The 24201-nt window shown below is 37.6% G+C and overlaps 1 protein-coding gene across 17 annotated transcripts in view; it reads right to left on the bottom strand.

Annotated features, from left to right (window-relative positions):
• Window positions 1–1440: 1440 nt before the first annotated feature.
• Window positions 1441–24201, bottom strand: part of PHLDB2 (pleckstrin homology like domain family B member 2) — a 225587-nt gene continuing 202826 nt past the window's right edge. For 10 of the 17 annotated variants that reach the window (XM_064374594.1, XM_064374604.1, XM_064374598.1 and 7 more), the window contains 10 exons: window positions 23871–23970; window positions 20339–20353; window positions 19301–19321; window positions 17437–17472; window positions 15593–15797; window positions 11239–11329; window positions 10144–10290; window positions 7769–7988; window positions 3878–3963; window positions 2476–3288 (listed from right to left, as the gene is read on the bottom strand). In XM_064374594.1, the coding sequence (XP_064230664.1) occupies window positions 3148–3288; window positions 3878–3963; window positions 7769–7988; window positions 10144–10290; window positions 11239–11329; window positions 15593–15797; window positions 17437–17472; window positions 19301–19321; window positions 20339–20353; window positions 23871–23970 (1062 nt within the window). In that variant the 3' untranslated portion in view covers window positions 2476–3147. Of the gene's footprint in view, window positions 3289–3877; window positions 3964–7768; window positions 7989–10143; window positions 10291–11238; window positions 11330–15592; window positions 15798–17436; window positions 17473–19300; window positions 19322–20338; window positions 20354–23870; window positions 23971–24201 lie in introns of all 17 variants that reach the window. The other 7 variants (XM_012460947.3, XM_012460945.2, XM_012460946.3 and 4 more) reach the window with 5 other exon arrangements.

The following is a 24201-nucleotide window of genomic DNA, read 5'->3' as shown; positions in this document are numbered from 1 at the left end:
ACTAAGTGAAAAACTAGAATTTAAAAAAGAAAACCATTTTCCCCCATTCAGCTGGCAAAAAGGAAAAAGAAATAATTGGCAATGAGACACTGACACTTAGGTATGATTGCTAAGAAGGCGAATTGCTAAAATTTGTTGTCAAGTAATATGGCCACATCTATTACAATTTTAAAATATGCATCATTTCCAATGCCTGTTAACACAGTGGCACGAGTTTGACTATCCTATAGAAAACAACACTAGCTCTTAAGACTGCATATTATCTACTATAACACCATTTTTAGAGGCAAAGAGAAGGAAAAAAAATGGGAATGGCTAACAATAGAAAAATAGTTGAATAAATTTGTAGTAAGAGGGTTTCCAGACTCCAGCTCTGAATACCTTTCAAACTAATTCTTGGGGGCCTCAAGCATTAACCAGTAAGGTTTTATCTAGTAGTTTCCTATTTAAAAGTTATGGTGGCTTGTGTAATACTTTGAGTAAAGGTAAGATAGTAAAGTAACTTTTACTATCCTGAAGACAGCTAAGTAACTTTTACTATCCTGGTTATAAATTTGGGGGGCAGTAATTGGTACCAGAGTTAAAGGCAACGTTTGGATATAGTGAATCTAGCATGTGTTTGCAGTCTGGAGAACCTGGACTGTTAGAACGGTCTGGAACAGTTAGACAAATAAAGACTGAATAGATCTCTCTCTTGAGAGGTGGGATGCCTCTCATCTACTAATGACATTAGTAAGGACAGCAACTTGAATTCAGGACATACTCCAAAAGATGCTGAGCTATATTGCCCATTCTCCATTAGACCTGTTGTAGACTCTAAGGGACTAAATCACTAAGGTGATACCTGATGCATGTCATTTTATCATCCCTTATATCTTTTTTTTTTTTCCCCGAGGTGGAGTCTTGTTCTTGTTGCCCAGCCTGGAGTGCAATGGGGTGATCTCAGCTCACTGCAACCTCCACCTTTTGGGTTCAAATAATTCTTCTGCCTCAGCCTCCTGAATAGCTGGGATTACAGGCACCCTTCACCATGCCAGGCTAAGTTCTGAATTTTTAGTATAGACGGGGGTTTCACCATGTTAGCCAGGCTGTTCTTGAACTTGTGATCTCAGGTGATCCACCCACCTTGACCTCCCCCGCGCTCGAATTACAGATGTGAGCCACCATGCCTGGTCCATCCCTTTAAGATAAAAGATAAGTAAACACAGTCCTAGCAATCCCCAGCAATAAATGTTATCTGTGTAAACAGACAACAATAAGATGTCAGATTTTTTCAGGGTTCATTTCATTTTGTAAGCAATAGGATGTAACCAGAGATACTTCTATTGAAATTCTTCAATTTATAGACTACAAATCATAACGTTAGCACACAACAATCTTTACGTAGTTCCTACAATTGTCATCTGCAATTAATTCATACTCCATCATACTACAGATAGGTAACTTCAAAATAAGAGATGAGTTTATTTTCAAATGTGAAATCAGGTCAACATTTTAATCTAAACTCAATATATTTAACACACATATTTAAGAGGCTTACTACATCATGCAATTTGATTAGAACACCTTTGCAATCCTATGAAAAGATTACAGTGCAGAAAAGTCCTAACTTTACATTAACCAGTAGAATCTTAACAATTATAGTCTTATATCACTACAGGGTTTCAAAGTGATTGCTGCAAAATCAGATTTTAGAAATGTCTTCCACAATTATGATTTTTGTCCTTCACTGTTCAAGTAAAACATAGTGTCATCCAGTTGCAAAATATTATTGACGACATGTATATGTGTATACGAACCACACTACAAATTAACAAAAGAATTGTACCCAGTCAGGCCTGACAAAGTTTAATGAAGAGACACTTCTAATCTAACCATTTAATCTTGTAAGTAATATCATTATTCTCTACATCTATTCATTTGCAGTGTTTTAGGAAAGAGCACATTCATACTTTCAAACATGCAAAACATGATAAACTAGAATAAATGGCACTTGAAAAACCATTATGAAAGAGACTTGCCTGAAGTCATTTCATCTGACAAAAATTGACTCAAAAAAAAAACAAAGGCTAATTGTAAAAAAATACATAATATAATAATGCATTATAGAGAATGTTAAGTTGAACTTCATTTGCCGTTTTGTAGAACTACACCACTTCTGCAAATAAGTATTTTAATTGGTCTGTTCTTTGGTGAAAACAGAGCTGTGATTTCATACCTATGTCAAGGGAACAGTTAGCAGGTGTGCCCCACAACAAAAAGAAATCAGACAATCTAAAGGACACTGGCTACTGGTTGCCCTTATTCTCAGCACCAGGAATGGAGAAATCTTCAGCAAAACAAGCTCCTAACATCAGATATTCTCTTTATTTAAAATTGTTCAACATGACAGAATGCCTGTTGCATAACATGGCTTTTTTTCTCAAACAAACAGCTTTTTGCTTCCTTCTTCTACAAAAAGTGGTTTACTATATATATATATATATACACAGTAGCTTATACCTCTTGTGACACTGCAAAGTCAATTTCCTGGGCATTTGATGGCATTGAAACACCATATTGAGATATTTAGAGCAATACTAAATGCAGTTCACCACTTGCAGTCACTACTGTTAAACAGAAGTCAGCTCAGGTCTTTGGTTTTGGTGCAGTACTTAAAAATTAAGGCAAAACTCCTCCTAAAATATATTTCCCTCCAAGCCCTTATTTGCTTGTTTACAAAGTAACTGTCAGCAAAATGCTACCTTTTTTGAAAAGTCAGTTGATTACCAATAATGTCAATGCCAATGATATGGGTGCTAAAGTTATTCTGTATTTCCAAGTACATATAGATATTTTCTAACCTGTTTAGTTTATTTCACTAAACCCAAAAGTTGATTAAGAACACTTTATATGAAATGTTCGTTTATCAAAATAGTGTTTTCTTTCTCATGGGAGCTTCAATTCTTTTGCTATTTATTGTCAAGGTTTGTATTAAAACCCTTTCTTTCTTTTTTACAAATAACTTCTCTTGATATGAAAGGAGTTCTGAGTATATACAGCTCAAGCACTGGATCTGTTGGGTTTTCTCATCTGGGATTGAATATGGCTTCATTCTTCTAAGAGATTATTGCAGTCTGCCCTGAAGTGGACTGTTGCCTCAGTTCACTACAACAAGAAGTGAGTGTAACCTTCTGCCCCCGTAACTATAACATCCATCCAGATCCGCATGGCTTCTGGCGATGGAGCTACCATGTAATAGATTCTGTCATGAGTCTTGACGCTAAAGGTGAGTAATGGATTAGGACTCTAAAATTCAAAAAAGAAAAAAGAATATAAAACAAACATCTTAAAATACAACATTAAATAACACAGACATGTGAAGACTTCTTCAAAATTTCCAATATATTAAATTTACAAAGGCATTACTTTTGCTCTAATATAACTTGCACCCCCACCCCAGAGCCTTTTTCAGGACTGACCATTTTTCTGGCCTTTCTGCACAAGAAATCTCAGACAGAGCTCATGAATTATTTCAGCAGCTAGTTTGTAAAGCTCTAGATGAGAGTAGGAGCTTAATAAATAGTAGCTGTTATTCTTAGCCCTACTAAGCCCCCTCTTAACTATATGGTAGCTTCTTTTTAGAACCCTGGCAGAGTAACTCTTCAGGGTTTCCCAAACCATTACATCCAGAATATTTCCTCAATTTGCTATGACACTTTTTTCCCTCAAAAAGATCAGCCATCCCACTTACTTCATGTTTACTTTTCCAGCACCATCCTGATCATATCTATCTGTTATATCAGAACATCAACTTCAAACTGCTTAGACTCCAAAAATATTTTTCCCTTCTTAATTATGCATTCAAATTGTAGGAATTTAGAAAACTGATATTTACCTTATTAGCATTCTTGAGGTGATCATAATACACTTCTTCAATGGCTTGAAAGTATATTACTCCTTTCAATTTAGTTTCATGCTTGTCTGCAAAGACAGATGAGTGTTAAATACTTTATCGCCACTGAGGAACAGAAAAAATAATAATTTCATTACAATTACAATCATTAAAATATTTACAAAGTATTTAATTATCTAAGATTAACTCAGAAAACTTGGGTTAGTGCCTTAGGCCTCTTCTATCTATATTGGAAAAAGAAAAAAAGCAATAAAATTACTAGCTGCAAACCAAAGAGACTAGATGACTTTGCCCAAGGCTGTCCAGCAGATTAGCAGTCAAAAGATAACCTAACATACTGACTTTCAAGTTAGCACGGAAAGTATAAACACTAATGGCACCAATACAAATGATTTCTCCACATTTTCCAAGACTATCTTTGTCATGAAAATATTAGTATGCAGATCTGTTGTAATACAATTTTTACAAAGTGCTTTTTGACTTGTTATTCAAAACAATCTTCTACCTATATTTATTCCTTATCGAATTTCTTATTCAGGGTGCTTGATTTTTCCCCATTTTCAACAGAGCTTTAGGCAAATAATTTATTGTCCTTTCAATGTAACAATTTCCAAACAGTTTTCAAAGACTTCATCAGATTTAGCATAAAAACTAAGAAAACCAAAAACAATGAAAACACAAATCAAACATATAGCACCACTCTGTGATAGTTCTTGAAATATTTTGTAATTTAAACTCTGCAAGGATCACAGTGCATGTCAGCATAGTAAAGAACTTTAAAAGCATGAATGAGGAGGCAGGGAAACAGACTCTATTATACCCTAGTAGTGGAAGTGCACATAAGACAGCCTCTTTTGGAAGATAGTTGGTAAAACAAACACAATTTAAAATGCAAAGATCCTCTTACTAAGCAATTGCACTTCTAAAACGTTACTGTATATAAGATCTCATGCATGTGCAAATAAATGTACATGGATTTGTGTTTGTCGTGACACAAGGTTGCAGAAGATCTGCTTGAGCTTTAATAGAAGACTGACTCAATTACAGAGCAGCCATACAGTAAAATCTACAAAGCTACCGAAATGATGGAGGTAGATATGTATCTGCTCCTAAGGAAAAAACCCTTGAAATACTATTATATGAAATAGGATATGAGTAGAATGAATAATTCCGTCCCAAGTGTATAAAAGAAAAAAGAAAATATATATATATACCTTTTAAACATATATAAAAATGAATAGAGAAAATCTGAAACAATATTTCAGGCTTAACAATGAGAGATCAGAACTTTTATGATGGTAAAGAGACATAATTTCATCATAAAAAAGTTTTGTTATATTTTGTATTTTTTACTAGTTTAATGTCCCTTTTTCTAATAACAACTACAAAAAGCTAGTCTAAAAAAAATGGCCCTGAAAAATTCAGCAGGGAGTAAAACTATTTAATTGCATTTCATCCAGAATATCCTAACCTATTTGCCAATGGACCCTATTTTTTGTTTTTCCTCTTCCTTGGGAAACACTGTTTTAACTGATACCACGTTTAGTAAGTGTCAGTCAGTTTCTGTGAAAGAATAAGGTCAATGCATCTCTCAAACATTTGCTGGAAATGATATTGCAGTAATTCATGAGAATACAATAATACTTTGTTTTCTGAAAGCAAATGTAAAATAAAATCTGGAGATAAAGGTAAATCTTGTCAGTGTTTCAAGGAAGCAGAAGGAAACTTTAGTTTGTAGGGCACTTCATATGAGAAAGAACTCTGAAAAATATAAGCCTCACAGCCACTTTATGAGCTAAGAGAAGCAATAATGTTATTGTAAATCAATGAGGTAACGCTACCCATTCTGCCTCTCTCAATATTATCCCATCAGTTTGCAGACATATTTTCTTGGACTCAGTTTTTTTTAGAGACTCTCCTAAAGATCCTAGTTAATAGGCAGGAGGCCAAGGACAGAGGGCCAGGGCCATGAATAACACAGAGTCCTGGGACTTTACCACTCAGTGTTCACATTTGCAGCTCCTGCACAAGCACATGGCCTTTTCCCTCACTGACGAGCAGAAGGGACGTGGCTCCTGTAGGTCAAGTCCAGCCTGAATTGCAGTCTGGATGACCGCCTTGGGACTGATCTATTCCTGTGCCTGTTGTGTATGGGAAGGGGGGGTGGGGTGGGAATGGACAAAGCTGTTGGGTGATGGCTGTAAACAGAGCCAAATGGCAGCATTTGCCCAACTAGGTCTCACTAGCCAGTTATATCATAAATACATATTAAAAAGCTGAATGAAATATAATTTTTGTCTTTTTTTAAAAAAATTACGGTTCTGGGTAATTTTTCATATACCAAGAAGGTTTTGGTATTTTTTAAAAATCGAAAATCAGTCACCAGAAGTTTCTATTTGGAAAGACACATTTACATGGGTCTGAAGCTTGGAGCTTAGGTTTGAAGCAGTTGGCCAGGACATTAAGCCACTCACCTGGCTGATAGATAAGAGAATGAAATGAGGCTCACAGAGAACAGGAGCACAGAAGAGTGAAGCAGTTTTGTCTGAAGCTCTTTTAAAGTTGTATTTTTGGAAAATTCTGGGTGAGGTTTTCTGAAGGGAATACCACATCATACAGTTTTATTTATGCACGGTGCAGACACCAAATTTTATTAACTGAAGGAAGTTGCTCTAGATATTTATAAAACCCAAGGTCAAAAAGCCCTAGAGAGGCAAAGCAGGGGACCTGGGAGGGCAGGCCATGAGCTTCAGGCCACTAACTTCTGCAGTAACTGGAACCTCACCCAAAGAGCTCCTCAGTGAAAGGCAGGCATTCCCCCACTGGCTCCTCACCCAAATCCTGGGGCTCCTGAGCCATGCTTTCCTTTCCTCCACAGGCTGCTTGGTTTCTCACACTTCTCCTTATAAATATAAACTGAGCTCACTGGATCGATTAAATGATTAGACTATTATTTATAGTCATTGCATTGATACATTTTATAACTCCTGGTGATGCTTATAAATACTTTGGGGTGACTATCACCCCAAAGCAGGTTTTTTTCATAACATCTTGTATAACACCACTCTTTTTTAGCAGCTGAAAAGAAAGCAGAGCTATACCTGCACTACAAATGGACATGTTTCATATGTGATCCAAGAGAAATAAGAGGTTCTTATTAAGTATGCCAGTTACATTAATATTCCCGCATTTATGTAAGATCCAGTAGGGTATGTTTCTTGTCAGCTAATATTTAAGAATCCAAAAATATTTCAGGTATTTAATAAATACTACTGATCACTAGTTTACCAACGAGCTTTACTCTCTGGGCTTAAAAGATCATTCTAGTTTATGAACTATAGTTGAATGATGTTCAACTACGGCTAATTGTGTGTGACTAAAATGGGACATATGACAATCAATTAATCACAAACCCCTCTTCTTTTCCTGGTATGGTGGTTTAAAAGGCAATATTTTTTCTGATCCCACCCTATAGTGATAGTACTTCCAGTATAATATTGTGATGTTTCATAAAATGCAGGGAACATAAGCAACTTGTTACCTAAAGGATTAAAACAGAAAAAAATAAAAGGCAATATTTTTATCTAAAGAATAAATTTTACTTAATATTTATTGAGACCTAAGTTTACTTTAGAAGCAACATAGACCACTTCACGCTTTTTAAAGTAACATATAATGTTTATTATTTCTAGAAAGGAAATTCGTATCATATGAACTACATAATCTAAATATAAAATTATGTATACAAATCTGATATTGCCATTAATTCTGCTACGTATCAACCTACCTATTTACACTGCATTTCAATTGCCTCTGCTCTTTAACAGAGGTTCCTGATTTGAGTATATGGCTTAAATTTTTTTTATCACCCACCTGCATAATAAGAAAATGTTCGCTTGTTCCGATCAAAAACAAACCAACGTTTTTTCCACGTTTTAATTTTCCCTCCCATTTTGATGAGGAATCCTCGGCAAGTCTTCTCTGTGATTGATACGTGGTAACAGGTGTCAATATTGTGACCAGCAGTCTCTACATGGCTCCGCAAATCAAAGTCTTCCTTCCGGACAGGCAGGTAGCGTGTCAAAGGACGAGCCTGGAAAAGTGCAAAACCCATTGCATCTATAGCTAATTATTTGTTTTGTTTTAGGTCACACATGTTGAGAAGCAAAAATTAACTGTAAAACCTAAGCTTTAAAATACCAATAAGATTAAAAGAGCTTAAGATAAAGCACTTATCATTTGGAGTCTAAAAAGTGGATAGTATTTTCAGAAAGATGCTGTAATATGTAGGGGAGAGATAATAAACCCAGGACAATCGATTCTATTCCTTAAGATGGGCAGTTGAGAAAATGAAAAACGGTCATTTATCTTAGCTTAAAAGATGTACTTCAATCTTAACAAACACAGAGTAAGGAAGCATACAGTTTTCTGGGCTGCTCCTTGCAGATGAGGAATCCTCCACTGTAAAGTTTCCAGAAGTTGTCCTGCCACAACTTAACAATCATTCTCCTTAAGTAATCTTAAGCACGACATGATTGATTGAACATTATTTAGTAAGTACAGCCCCCAAGGATCCCACAAAGCTGTACTTGTCAGTTTACATATATTCTAATAGAAATTGAAGGCAGACATTTATGTTTTGAAAAGTCAAGCTAAAATAAAGAAAGAAGGAGAATCAAAACTGGACCTAATGTAATGAACTGTCTGGGACCAGATGCCAAAGGGATGTATTTAGATGTCTTTTATGTTACTGATGGCTGGTATAAAAGTTTGTCCAATCTAGTAAGCATATATCACCATGGGTGATAGTTCTAAAATGGTGTCTTATTTTATGCTGTTAAATAATCTCACCTCTTTGCCTTGGGGAAATGATCTAATCATAAACTTGGAGGCATAACTTATAATCAGGATTAAAATAGAATTGTGTTTTTTCATTTGGCTTCAGATAGTAAATAAGCATGGGTGACTTTCACTGCAAGTCAAAATTTGGTAGAGGGTTGGGCATAATGAAATAAAATAGACAAATTTTACTTTCCACTTTTCCTTCAATACTTAACCTATGACTGTGTGGTACTTTGGTTGTAACAGATGCTACAGGCTTACTGATTCCTCAAAGCACACAAAGTCTTAAAGACAGTCTCTAACTGCTATGCTATCAAACTGCCAGCAACCACAGAGTAAGAGTAATGATATTTTTTGCCTTTGAGTCCAGTGAGCCTTTATAAAATGGAGTTGAGCTTTAAATTACATAGTACTTAACAAAACTTTATGTTAATTCCTCAGAAAACATATTATGTAAGCAGCTATAGTGACAAGAACAGAGATTCAAATCCTGTGATGACCAAGATAAGACATTAAACAAAACGTGTGGTTTCTCCAAATTTTGCTTGAGTACAACAAGCTTATGCACAGGTGTTGAGGACTAGTGTAGCAAAGGGAACACATGTGACGATACAGTGTTTAGAAACAAAACAAAACACTACCACTAGCACCAAGACACTGGGCTTAGTGAAAAATGACCCTGCTCCAGATTATTTGCTTGTAAAAGATGGCTTAATAGAATCTCTTCCATTCCCCAAGCAAAGGTTTCAGTTCAGATATTGTATTTGTTTTCCCCAGCAAATCCAGCTACATTTTTAAAAGCTGCTCAAAAAAGATTCCTTTTTAAAATGTACTCCAAAGGATGGGTGGAAGAAAAGGTGCTGCTCCTGGCAAAATATTCCATGCATGACTAAAGAAAAGTGTCATTTGGTTGGTGGTTCCCTAAGAGTTTTGAAATTAATTCACTTTTTTTTTTTTTTTGAACAGGAATGCACACTCTTCTCTCTTTTTTTGAGACGGAGTCACGCTCTGTCACCCAGGCTGGAGTGCAATGGCACGGTCTCGGCTCACTGCAACTTCCGCCTCCCGGTTTCAAGTGATTCTCCTGCCTCAGTCTCCTGAGTAGCTGGGACTACAGGTGCGTGCCACCATATCAGGCTAAGTTTTGTATTTTTAGTAGAGATGGGGTTTCACTGTGTTGGCTAGGCTGATCTTGAACTCCTGACCTCGTGATCTGCACGCCTTGGCCTCCCAAAGTGCTAGGATTACAGGCGTGAGCCACTGCACCCCGCTGCACACTCTTCTCTTAAACCTGTCAAGTGCTAATGCTCAGTGCCCAGGAAAGCATCCTGACACAGAATAGCTGTCTCCTAGAAACTGCCACCAGGGGGCAACCTGCCCTTATCCATTCAGATTGACCGACCAACCTGTGCCCTTTGTTTCTCCCTTATTTTTACTTCCTTTTCTATTAACTTCTGCCTCTGGCTAGTTTCTTCCTGTAATCGTTTTTCCAGGATTTCTCGGCGTCGTTTTTCTTCTTCCAGGGCTCGTTTTTTGGCTTCCATTTCCCGTTCCTAAACATTATGCATAACAATGATTATTTTAATATATACTGGTTATACTTGAATGATTCTAACCAATATAAAAAAGAAAATTCTTACTAGACAATTCTGGGCTTGTAGACTAGTCTCTTATAATATATAACTTACAAGAAAACAACTCATAATCATGCCTGGTATAGCTTCCAAAATCATCATCTGCAGAAATGCAACCACTAAATTTAATTAACAATTAGATTTTGGTCTTCAGTGAAAATCCAGCTTGTGAATATATTCAGTCATTTCATCATTTCATATTAACCAGCAACTCTCCCATTTTAAATAAAAAGCCTCACAAACTGTCCTCCGGCACTTAGCACGTGATTTAGCCTGTCTTTCAACTGCTGTCTTCTAACTGAAGGCCATGGTCCCTCTAATTCCTGTTGTTGCTCTGCAGCTTCCTGGCTGAAGGTCACAGAGGAAGCACATGGGGAAGTTAGAGAAGGAAAGGAGGTGCCCTTTAGGGCAGGATGCAAAGGCATTTTGGGGGATTCCTAAGGAAGTGAGACTCTGGCTTGAAATACAGTCATAATAATGTGGGATTTTAAATATTACAATAGTGCAGTTAGCACAAGCTGGGAAGGAAGAAATAATGCATAAAGACATAGCATTCCTCCTTGCTCCTTGGCAGGAACACAAAGCAACCATCAAAAAGAAAAAAAAATACAACACAAAGTGTTCATTTTGGTCTATGTCAATACTATATATACATATATTTCAAGTTATGGAAAATCCACTTCAGTAGAGAGCCTTAGAAATCATCTCTCTTAACACTTTTATTTTTCAGATAAGAAAATGAGATTGAGAAAGGCTGAATGGTTATTCCAAGATCACACAGCTCCTTAAGGAGTATTGCCTGATGCCAAGTGCAGGGCTCCTGCACCACCATATCATAGACCTCTGGCATGAAAATATGAAGCTTACCCTGGATTCAAGCAGCCGCGTCTTTTCTGCATGAGCCTGCTTCAAAAGTCTCTCCATTTCTTCTATTCTAGCAATATTTGAAGTGCTGGCACTGAATCAAACACCAAAGCCTTTTTAAGAATATTGGTTTAGACTAAGAATTCTCTCTAATACACACACACACACACGCACACATGCACACACACATACACACACACACAGGGTCAAGGGAGGTGCATGACAAAATCCAAGCATTTATAATTTAAAGAATGTTACTTACGAGTCATTGGACTGGAGAGGCAAATCAACTCAACTCTGAAAATTGTAGGTGACACTGACTTACCTCAGTTTAGGAGGCAAAATATAGGCAAGCAAAATAACGCCAAAGCTTTACTCATAGGTATATGAACCAAAACCAAATCTTACAAAGTGTGACTTCTAAATGCTTCCTCCAAAGTCTAAAAATAATGGCCCCATGAGAGTCCTTGCCATTAGTTTAATGACTTAAAGATCTCAGACCAACAAGACTATCACCAATGTTCTATATAAATGACACCTAATGTTTGGAGTCATTTTATTCAGTTGGGGAATATGTGTTACGAGCTGCTTTGCTGCTTTTTGTTGTCCCTTTATATGGGTGGACACTTTCATTTCTTAAATCATGATGCCAGTTAAAACATGACTTCTCCTATAGGTGCGATGGACGGATAGCAGCCAGTTTTGTAAAGAGTACCCCCTCATGACACCAATGAGAAAACCGTATAAAGAGATTTAAGAGCTTCGAAAGAAATGATGGGAAAGATTATCACTCAAGTGATAAAAGAATGAAACCAAAGGGTGTGAAAGGGGCAAGAACAGTCAGGGTAAGTAAAAGACAAAGGGAAACTTGAAAATGTCTAACACAAAGCAGGAAATTTTATTTTTCACTTGCTTACATTCTATTTGACTGTTCTGGAAAAGAGAGACTGTAACTCAGATCAAAATGTATTTACTTTGCTGTTTCAGCTATGGGGACCATATGCTGTTTCTAATGCATGTGTCCTTGTATACTCATTTAAGTACCTGTCTTCTTTACGAGACTCTGTTGAGGACAGACAGACTTTTGTGCCTGTGTCTCTGTAGCATAAAACCTGGCACAGAGTAGGGATATATGTTTGTTAGACACATTCATATAAAAATAAATTCATTGAAAATTCATATAAAAATGAAGAACCAGAGCCCTCTTGGTTATAGATAATTATTAATATAGTATTCTCAAATTACATTTTTGCAAATCAAACCTAGGATGGTTTAAACCTAGGGCTAAGAGTTCTACTGAAGAGAACACAGGGTGTACAGTTTATCCTAAAATCAGTACTGACAGCCCCATTACAAAACATATCCATCGAGGAGACAGCTGTCTTAGGAATATTGGATCCTTGGCCGGACGCGGTGGCTCACACCTGTAATCCCAGCAATTTGGGAGACTGAGGCGGGCAGATCACGAGATCAGGAGATTGAGACCATCCTGGCTAACACAGTGACACCCCTCTTCACTAAAAATATAACAAATTAGCCGGGCATGGTGTCACGCAACCGTAGTCCTAGCTACTCCGGAGGCTGAGGCTAGAGAATCGCTTGAACTGAGGAGGTACAGGTTGCAGTGAGCCGTGATTGCGCCACTGCACTCGAGACTATGTCTCCAAAAAAAAAAAAAGGAACACCGGATCCTTACAAGCTTAACAATTAGGCTGCACTTTGCAGAATAACCCTGAACCACTTTTTAGCCAGGTGTTTCCTCCTATGAAAGAGAAGAACATAACAGTATCTTCTCATTGTTTCCATTAGCCAGTTGGGAGATACAAAAGAGTAAATTCTGTTTTCTTCAGCTAGCAAGAATCCAAGGGAACAAAAGCTTTCATTTTTGTACAGGAATTCTTATTCTCCTTCATTGTGAATACCTGACTTCATGGATGGAAAGGGATAAACTTCACTGGCCCAAATGAGAAAGCCAAAAATACAAATGTAGGACATATAAGGGCACAAAATTATATTTATATTCTATAGTGTTGTTTGTGACATCAAATATGTATGTTTCATATCTCCCATTAATTTGAAAATAATTTGAATTTCACTAAGTTTCAGATCTTGAAAACTCGCCAGTTAGTAAAAACAAACTCGCCAATAGCCTAATCCCCATTTATCCCTTTGTTCATATAGTCAACATTTATTTAGATTTCACTGTTTACCATTTTCTTTGCTTAAATGTCTTCCCTCCTCCCCCAACCACGAGCTTTATTGAGCATACATATAATGGACAAATAAAAACTGTATATATTTACAGTATATAACATGATGTTTTGACATATGTATACATTGTGAAATGATTACTACAATCAAGCGAATTAACGTGGCTGATGCCTGTAATCCCAGCACTTTGGGAGGCCGAGGTAGGCAGATCACCTGAGGTCAGGAGTTCAAGACCAGCCTGGCCAACATGGTGTAACCCTGTCTCTACTAAAACAAAACAAAACAAAACAAAAATTAACCCGTGTGTAGTGGTAGGCGCATGCAATCTTAGCTATTTGGGAGGCTGAGACTAAAGAATTGCTTCAACCCGTGAGCCAGAGGTTGCAGTGAGCCAAGATTGCGCCACTGCACTCCAGCCTGGGAAACAGAGCAAGACTCTTGTCTCAGAAAAAATAATAACAATACATTTATCACCTCACTTGGTTACCTTTTGTGTATGTATGTGTTTGTGTGTGGTGAGACACATCTGTCCCTTAATTCTTTCCATGATAGCACTACTGCAGACTGGTAATTCCTGGCAAACAGTTATTTGTGGCCATGATCCTTTTCCATAGTTGTTTTACGTAAGACTGACCCAGTGGTGCTGGCAACTGCAGACAACTAATCCCCACGGTCAGAAACTACTAATAGTATTTAATGTCATTGTCTTATGAGATTTTCTGAATGTCAAAAAATTGAAGCCAAAATAGAAGATGCCTGTAAAAGGTCAAGTGCAAAGGGGAGATAAAAACAGGCATTTCTCTTCTGTACCACCATCAACTTAAAAAAAAATCATGATACTGTAAGATAAGCTCTTACCCATTACGATGATGGAAAATAAGTGATAAACCTCAGGGAAGCAGGTAATGAGAAACTCATGTTTGGAATGTGTATTCTGATAAAGCATCCTTAATTGGAAATTTTTTGAAGAATGGTAGAAGGAAGAGTAAAAAACTAAAAAGTCTTCTCTGCTTACGATTTGTTTAACTTACGTCCTAAAATATCCCTAAATTATAAGCCTATTAAAGAGGTAATTCCATGCTGAAATTCTGGTTGCATAAACTTGGTCCCGTGGTTTATTATGTCACAAAAAACATTTGTAGGATGACAGCATTACTCAGACATGTGGGTACGTTTGCCCTTCACTTTTTGTTGAGACATCACTTTGTAACTACCAGAAAGTTACATGAGTCAAACAATGTTTTTGCTTTTTTGGTATCATTATTTACAGTGTAAACAAACATACTGCTCAGAAAATAGGCCTTGGGTCACAGAGAAGAGACAATTGAGAGTCAATTCTGCATAAAATCTCCATTCTGCTAAAATTATTAAACTGGCTTATTGAAGAGTATTCTGAATACTACCTACACTGATACTTATTATTAACTTACTAAGCCCTGATTTTGTGCTTATCCTTTGAGAAAATGTTAAGAACCAATACAGTCAAAGGCACAGAGATCCGAAAGGTCTTCATCCTCTCACTCATTAAGCTCTGAGAGGTGTATTGGGAGAATGAATGGGAGTTGGGCTGGACCTAGAGTGCCAGGTTTTGGGATCTGAGAGTAGGTAGTGGGACATCAAAGCTTTAGAAAAGGAGGAGTACCATGGCCAGATTTCTATGTTAAGACCACCTTTGCTTGCCTCAAAGTATAAATACAAATGTGAACACTTAAATCCTTACAAAAATTTTAACATACAGAATAGCAAAAAGCTTCCTTTTAACAAATGTAAGAGTAAGAAATCCTTCAAAGTTTTGACTATTGTTGGAAATTACTTACTTTTTAATTAAAAGCAGCGTAAGTGTAGCTTAGAGCTAACCAGCAGAGGCAAATCCATTTTAAAGCACAGTGTAAATTTGAGCTCAAGTGGAGAAAAAACAGGGTAAGGGCAGAAACAGACTATACAATGGCTGACTAGCTAAGTCACACAAGATAAGAGAAACTACTTTCAAAGGACATCATGATAGCAGCCTCTTCTGCATTACAGACCCTTTATGTCTCAAAAATTTGGGCTTGTGCATATACAGTGTCCCAAATTGATGGCTTTACTTTTTGGAACCAGTAGGCTCTTTTCCAAACCAGAACTGTTACCCAAAAATGAATCTTACCTAGAGATGTTGTCAGGTGAGCAAGCAGAGATGCTGGTCTCCATGCTATCAGAGCTATCTAGGCTCAAAGTATCAAACGCCTGGTCCTTGTAGCTGTGATCTGGGTAATGGAAACTATTCAAGTAGACATTTGATTCAGATGCTGTGCGGTTGTAAAATTCAGATTTCTGCCTGTGTCCTTCACTCATCTGTTGGTGATTATAACCTAAGGAAAGAGCCATAAATATATTAGCAGACCTCATTTTTCAGTCTTTGAATCTTAAACGTCTACAGACACAAGCCAGCAACAGAAACATCTGCCTATGAAGTTTGGGCCTTGGTCTAATTTGTTTTGAAGCCATGAAGATCAAAGAAAGAGCACCATGCTCAGTGCAAGCAACAGTTTCAAAGAAGTGGTCTGCTGAGCACTCTTCCTCCCCAGTAGGATCACCTGACACTTTCCTATGGCATTCGTACATCTCAGCACAATCCAAGATAATACAGTGACACACAGAAACACAAAAGAAACCAAACAGAAACACAATCAAAGGCCCTGAATCCTCTAGAAATAGCGTGTTCAAATGAAAGTAAGATGCCTCCTAATGACAAGCAACACCAGGGTTTAGGGCAGGTGCTTCTTCAACAATATTCAATTTAAAGAGCACTCAGTCTGGTCATAAAACAGCAGGCAGAATCTTTCATGTGCAGGATTTGAGAAACGCATGTCTCATATCATCACTGACACTTTTAGTCTGGTTAAGATTCAAACTACACATTTTTCTTAATTTTCTCTCTCTTTTTCTCTCTTTCTCAATTGTTCTTGTCTGTCAATTACTTATTTAATTCACAGTCAACAATCCTTCCAATGATCGTGTTCCTCCTAATTACCTTAGCTCTCTTCTTTTCCCACCTTAACAACCAGCCTTCCACAAGCTGTTGATAACAACCATTTGAAAATGTGGGCATCAGTAGGACAAAAAGCACTATAAATAAGAGGTCTTTTCTTTACCTTGGTGCTCGGTCCACTAGCACATTAGGTTATTGGCTTTACCTTGTGTTACTGCTATGGCTTGTTCTCTGATTGGTGATTTAGGGAATTACAAGTCAAATTTTCTTCTTCCCAATTCTCTATTTATTATATACTCAGGAGCAGGCATCATATTGATTAGAAATTCCTCAATACATTAAAAAACTTTTCTTTAGCCAGAACTAGTGTTTGTAATCTCTTTATCTCTGATAAGAGAAATGTCTACTCGAATAGCTTCCATTACCCAGGGAGTTATTACCAGAGCTATTAAGAGTTCACAACTGGACCCTCTGAATTTCCTTTCTTTTTTTCGTGCTCTACCTACCTTTCAATAAAAGCTTTAGTAGTAATGAAATGGTCAACAGTAGACAAGAGGATGAAAGAAGGGAAGTAATTCTCAATGGCTTTCTCAGTGATTGATTAAACATTTTATTTAAAAATAGAAGCCACATCCATGATGCCTTAACAAAGCATTATATGTCAGAATTTCTGCAAAACAGTTTTAGTTCCATGCAGAGTATTCATGCTATTAGTATTTGGAGTGGTTTTAGATATTTAAGTGAAAATAGATTATTTTGGATTAAGACATTTTTGGGAAAATAAGTTACCTTAATATAATCTGCCATTATAAATTATAAATACATACATGTTTTTTAAAGCCACATAGCATTTTGCTAAGGGAAGATGCAAAACATAAAAGCACACCACAAGACTGAATAGAATATCATGAATTATGATGATCAGTGCACACAGCATTAAATGAAGCTGGTATAGTCATATGCGTGAAGCTGCCCCTTTTTTTAAGGAAGGCAAAATAATTCATTACTCAAATATTTACCTTTGATACTTGAACTTTTGGAATTACTAATTGCTCCTTTTAAGTTGTTTCCAATTATTTATTATGCAAATGACAAAAAAACAACAGAAATTATTTGAAAGGTCACACATGTATATTTTCTTATGATTTCAAAAAAAAGGCTTGTGGCATAGAAAACTTTCACACTGGCACCAACTACATGGAAGATATTTCCTTGTAGTATGAAAAACAAATCCCTAAACGACAGCCATGTAATTTAAAACATACAAGAATTATCTCTCTGGCAATGAATAACATTGGCACAACCTCTTCCTCTCCTTGAGTTTTCCATATTGAGGCAAAACCAACCCATATGAAGCAACTACCACCCTCTTGGAAAAGCAGGAAAGACGGTGAGCCCTCCCCTCATAGCAATTATATGTCTTGCTCCTCAGATCTTCCAGGGTTGTGTTTTTTCTTTGTTTTTTGGTTACTTTTCCAAAAGTATCACAGAATAACAAAATAGAGCTTATGAGTGAAGGAGAAAGTAAACCAAAATGACTCAATGGTTCAGGTGAATGTAGAAGGGGCAGCGACATTACCACTTGTACCGTGCTAAGGGTTGTGAGCATTAATTCCCCAGACCAACTCACAAGTTGTTGAGGTTTGACTCTAGGACTGAATCTCCCAGTCATTCTGGTGGTAGGATAAGCATTTTAGATTTTCATGGCAACTTAAATGAAAAAGCATGAGGTCAATAATAAGCATCTCTTTCCCAACCCAGGATTTTTATTTCCCATGAATCCAATGTGAGTGGAAAAGTTCACCTCATGGAGCTACTCATTTCTGCCTACTGGCAACACTTTATTGATCACAGTGAATCCCGCTGTGACCTGACCTAGCTTCCTCCCTGCTGAACAAATCCCCCAAAACAGGTTACTCCTGCAATTATCAATAAGGGCATGGGCCCCTCTCCTGTGATCCTGTAATTGAACCAGTGTGATTCCAAATAGCTCATTTTAAGATTCAGGCTCTGGCCTGGCCATCCAAAGGCATAGATATTTTCAACACACAAAACATGATAGAAGATCAGGGGATGGGGCCGGGTAACCTGGTAGGAGGCCCAAGAAGAGATGCTGTCTCAGTGAAGGAACACCAAAATGGTGGTAAACTGGCCCAGGCCTCCACTCCCATGGAAGCTTTATGAGGAAGGGGGACACATATCCTGTGCACCACAGTTTACCCCCATTGATTCAGCATGTGGACTTCATAAAATAAACAGTCACTGAATAAATTTATCTTTTCATCTATAGATTCCAACTATATTAATGGTCAAATAAAAAAAGTGGACTGCATCTACTTTTTGAGAAGGAGCAAAGAAACTAGATTGGGAAAAATGAGACTTTCCCAACCCCTGAGACTATTTGGTTTCTGTTTTTAAATTATGTAACAAGAATAACATTCAGCAGTGGGAAGGCAACTAAAACAGTAAAAGGGTCCTGGAAAATGCTCTAAATCCTTCCTATCCAGACAGAAATAGTTTGAAGGGGTAGTTTATAAGGTGTATAAAGACATAATTGAGGCTTGTTGCTAATCACAGCCATACAAGGAGCCCAAACCAGCTCAGCTCTTACTGCCTGGAAGAGCCAAGAGACCAAATGTGCAAGGCCCATTTATTATTATTATTTTTAAGCTAGATTCTGGCTAATTGGACCTAAAACGTCTATTGTGAGTTAATGATTACAGAATGTGTAGAGTCCTGCCAATAGATTCCCAATATGTGGTATATACCTTTATATGGCTCTCTGGGCTGTAATATAGAAAGTAAGATGACTAGAAGTACAACCTGGGGTTAAGAGGATAAAATTAACCAGCATTTCTGTCAATTCAGCCTGTCATAGCTCACCTGCTGAGGAATTCATTCTTCCTAACGACAGTCCACAGCCAGAAGAAGAGGGCACAGGACAAGTCAGGAATGAAGGAGAGTGATGGAGAAAGGGAAAAAGATACAAGATCAGAAAGGATGGCAAGGAGGCAGAAAAAAATACACAGCACTTCCAACATGCACTCACTGATGGTGTTAGTTACAATACCAACTTAACAAGGTATGATGTTCACAGTTTCAGACTAAATCTAAGTTTACAGGGAAAAACTCAAGAAACTTAAAAAAAAAAAAACTTGTTACATGCATAGTCAAATGTTACAAGAAAAAAAAAAAACTTTCACACAAATTCATCAACCAGAAAACAGGAAGAATAAAACAGATTACAACTATCAAACAATTCTTTTTCCAAACAGACAGTAGCAAATAGTTTTTAGGAGCTCAGGCTTGTAAAACGCCATTCAATTATTTGAAGCACAGTCCATTAAATTTTATAACACATCGTCTAACATCCGACATCTCCACCATCTCACCACAGTTGAAATAGCCATCTTACTTATTCAAGCCAGTCATTTAAACTCTACTCTCTACTAAGTCTTTCTTAGAAAACAGGCTCTAATGGAATGAATAAGTAGGAGCTTCCTAAATCCTTTCATCTTTTCACTGTAGCCTGCCTTACTTATACCTGTCCTTGATAAAGGAGAATCATGGTTTATACTTAGCTCATATACATCACAATGCCCACTATTCTCTTTATATAGATCCTGAATCTTACAAAACAATGCTTCCACAGCACTCATGTTTCCTGCGGGGCCTGACCTTGTGATTAAAATCCAAAACAAAGAGGGTCATGCAGCTGCCTGTGAATGAACAGCAGCTGCACCCAGCATTGTGATTCTTGCAAATGTACAACAAATTTTCTCTATTGTGTAAAAGAAATAATCACTAGACTAAAATCCACCATAGTACAGTGTTAAATCTGATCATTTCTTAAACATGACTTGACAATGACCTTTTAATATTTGCTGGAAACAAAAACACCACACAAGGAGGCTGTCATACCTTTCTTGGACTTTCCTGCATTTAACAAAAACAAAAGGACAAAGATTTCATTCATTCTAAAGCCGACAAAGGAATAGTTCACAAGTTGTTCAAAAGCCAATAACCATTCCAACTTCAGAAGCTGAGTTTCTCAGCTCTCTGTTTTAAACTCTCTTCTCAAAGTTCTTTGTTTGCCCGACTCACGCTGTCAGTTCTATTAACAGTGCTGATTGAGTAAGGCTTATACTTACACCATCATCCTTGATGTATCCATTATGAATAGCAGCAAAAAAAAGGTGTATTTAAGTTAATTGTGTAAGTTTAAAAGATGATTAAGTCTACCAAATGTGAGTTAATGAGCATATGCCAGGTATAATTTTTTCAAAACCATGGAATTTTACTTGTATTTGCTATTTTAATGAAGTTAACAAGTACTAGTCAAACGATTCTAAATGAAATTACGATCCATCCCTTCTGGTTTTTGTGAGCCACTGGTCTTGGCTGTGTAGAAAATCCCGCCAGTTTTACAGTCTGCTGGGGCTCTAAGAACTACAGTCCCTAACTTCTCCTCCTCTGGGTAGGGGAGCCAAAGGCAGTCGGCTGGCCTTACACAACACATCTCCTTAGACCAACATGCATGTAATGGTTCTCTATTTCCTCAGAAGCTGCCCCATCAGCATTACATGAAACTCTTACAGAGGAACAGCATTTTGCAGTTACAGCAGAGAAAGACTGAAGCTGCAGTCTTCTCAGCTGCATAAAGGACATATCAATGAAGAACAAGAGCACAAAAGAAAAATCAAAGACAGATTTGATTTTGCAGCAGAACATCAGTAATGTGGCCTAAGGGAATTAGCTCAGTTTTCCTGTATGAAACTGGCATGGGTCTCCCATTACTTGAGGGGAAAGTAGATTAGAATAACTGAGATCAAACCTTCCCTCGGTTTCACCGTATTCTCACAAGAATCCTCTAAAATGATAAGGGCTCTTGATTTTTGTAAATCTATTCATTTATTATAAAGGTCTAATTTTTCTTAGTCTTTTTTGTTTGTTTCTTTGGGTTTTTTTGAGATGGAGTCTCACTCTGTCGCCCAGGCTGGACCTCCGCTCACTACGAGCTCCACCTACTGGGTTCAAGCGATTCTCCTGCCTCAGCTTCCTAAGTAGCTGGGATTACAGGCCCGTGCCACCATGCCCGGCTAATTTTTGTATATTTAGTAGAGACAGGATTTCACCATGTTGGCCAGGCTGGTCTCAAACTCTTGACTTTGTGATCCGTGCACCTCAGCCTCCCAAAGTGCTGGGATTACAGGCATTGAGCCACCACGCCCAGCCTTCTTACTCTTTGAGAAAATACTTTTATTTATTAATTTATTTTTTGAGACAGGGTCTTGCTCTGTTGCCTAGGCTATAGTGTAGTGGCATGATCACAGCTCATAGCAGCCTTGATTCCCAGGTTCAAGTGACCCTCCCACCTCAGCCTCTTGAGTGGTTAGGACCACAGGTGCATGCCACCTTGCCTGGCTAATTTTTAAATTATTTGTAGAGATGGGATCTCACTATGTTGCCCAAGCTGCTCAAATTCTTAACTCAAGCAATCCTTCCTCCTCAGCCTCCCAAAGTGCTGAGATACAGGTGTGAGCCACCAAACCTGGCAAGAAAATACTTTTAACATGGAGTATAACTTGTGATCCCACTCTCTTTCCCAAATCCTTGCTCTTTCTCTTAAACACCTATAGTACATGAAAATGCTTAATGGTCCTTGTGGGTATTGTAGCCAATCTAAGCTTTGATGTCTTCCACCTGTGGGAAAAACATATTTAAAAAGAAGTCTAATACACGCCTGTAATCCCAGCACTTTGGGAGGCCAAGGTGGGAGATCACTGGAGCCCAGGAGGTTGAGACCAGCTTGGGTAACATGACAAAGCCCCATCTCTGCCAAAAAAAAATACAAAAATTAGCCAGGTGTGGTAGCATATGCCTATAGTCCCAGCTAACTCAGGAGGCTGAGGTGGGAGGATCACTTGAACCCAGGAGGCAGAGGTTGCAGTGAGCTATGAACACACACCACTGCATTCCAGCCTGGACAACAGAGTGAGACCTGCTCTCAAATATAGTATGTGTGTGTGTGTGTATATATATATATTTATATGTAAATATTACAGAAAAACATTTAAACAGCAAATAGACTTGACCCACAACTTAATAGTGATAAGTGAGAGCCAAAATAGACCAATTTATGTTTATTATTTATAAATATTAAAATAATATTTTGAGCTTAAGAAATTATGACAAAGAAAATAAAGTTCGGTGTATTTGATTCAAATATCACCATTGCAAATGTCTTTTACACACTATAAACCTATTATGAATACTATACCCTCTACTTTTAGTAATGATTTGGAAACCTCACTCCAGTTGATATATCATATATACATATGCATACCCATTATGTACACATATATAAACTTATATTTGTATATGTAGTACATATGTATTATATATGTGTGTGTGTGTATATACATACATACATACATATATATATATTTTCCCCCCCCCCGAGGGAAAACCAGTGTTATCTCTCAGCACCACTGGCAGAGAGGCCAGACAGCTAGATTTAAATTCCAGCCTGCTTAGAGGGAAGGGTTTCAATCCCATCAATGCATAAATGTATTTGGAGGCCAAATGCCTGCCATCCCCAAAGAATTTCCATTTGTATCCTGGGCATACCACCATTATTTCATTTACCACATTTTATTGAAATCATCTGTTCTGTGTCTTTCTTCCTCACTAGATTATAAGTATTTCGAAGGCAAGTTTCCTGTCATTCATTTGCATTCTTGGTACCTAGCATCATGCGTGCTCAAAAGTTAGGGCAATGTAACTTTTTGACTTAAAACTATTGTGTAAACATGAGAAATCTAATCCTCTCAGTGAGAAGCTCAGCCCTGGAACTACATTACAGTAATTTCTTCCAGCCCCAAGAAGACTATCTGAGACCCCCATTATAAATGAAATGCATTATTACCAAAAAAAATGCTAAGAGTCAAAGTCTACATGAAACATAACAACTAAGAAGTAGAAAAGCTCAAATCTACATTAAAAGGCCTACGAGAATTCCTTTCTGAGCCACTAGTGCTATATTTACCGTGTCAGCTCAATGACTCTTTAGCACGAGATTCATTCAACACAGTGGCTCAGCCACAACCCAGGTGAGTGTGATCTTGGTTAAGTGCCCTGGTAATCTCCTTGGATCTCGCTGGTCCTGCTTTTCTATTAATCAAATGGGAAGGTTAGTAATTCTCTAGGGTTCTTTCTGGTTTAAGAGTTCTATCAAATCTATAAAGTACCATGGGAATGTTTAAAATGTACCAGCTATATGCATAAATAGGAAAAGTTATATATCCCTCTCAAAAGAGAACATATTAAGAGTAAAATTAGGCCTTTGGTTGATATCTCCTCTAACCATCCCCACCCCTGTTCTCACTTCCCTCCCCTGAAAAATACTAATGGTTAACAAAAGACCATGATATTTGATTTAAAAGGTACGTACCTCTAAGCATCCTCCGAGATTCTGAGTCTTTGGCCATGGCTGCCAGTGAGGGAGGAAGCACACTTCCACAGCTGTTACTCTGTCCTAGGGGCAGGTGAGCCTGCGGGAAGCAGGAGGGAGTACTTCAGGCAAGCTACAGGCTGAATGGACCTTTAGGAAATGGCCACATCCCTGTTTCCAAAGCTCTTATCTAAATGTACATGACAGAGAAAGAAGGTCTTTGCATTTCATTTGTTGCTGCTAAGTTGTAAAGGCCAGTCACTGGCCCTCCCAAGAAGCTCCAGGGTAGTTGCAATATCACAGCACTTCCTCCAACAGCAGCAATTCCAAT

This window comes from Aotus nancymaae, unplaced genomic scaffold (assembly GCF_030222135.1).
Source record: "Aotus nancymaae isolate 86718 unplaced genomic scaffold, 86718_ANA_hifiasm-v0.15.2.pri h1tg000011l, whole genome shotgun sequence".
In the NCBI taxonomy this organism is placed as follows: domain Eukaryota; kingdom Metazoa; phylum Chordata; class Mammalia; order Primates; family Aotidae; genus Aotus; species Aotus nancymaae.
The sequence above is the reverse complement of the archived record's forward strand: the minus strand, read 5'-3'. Positions and strand labels throughout refer to the sequence as shown.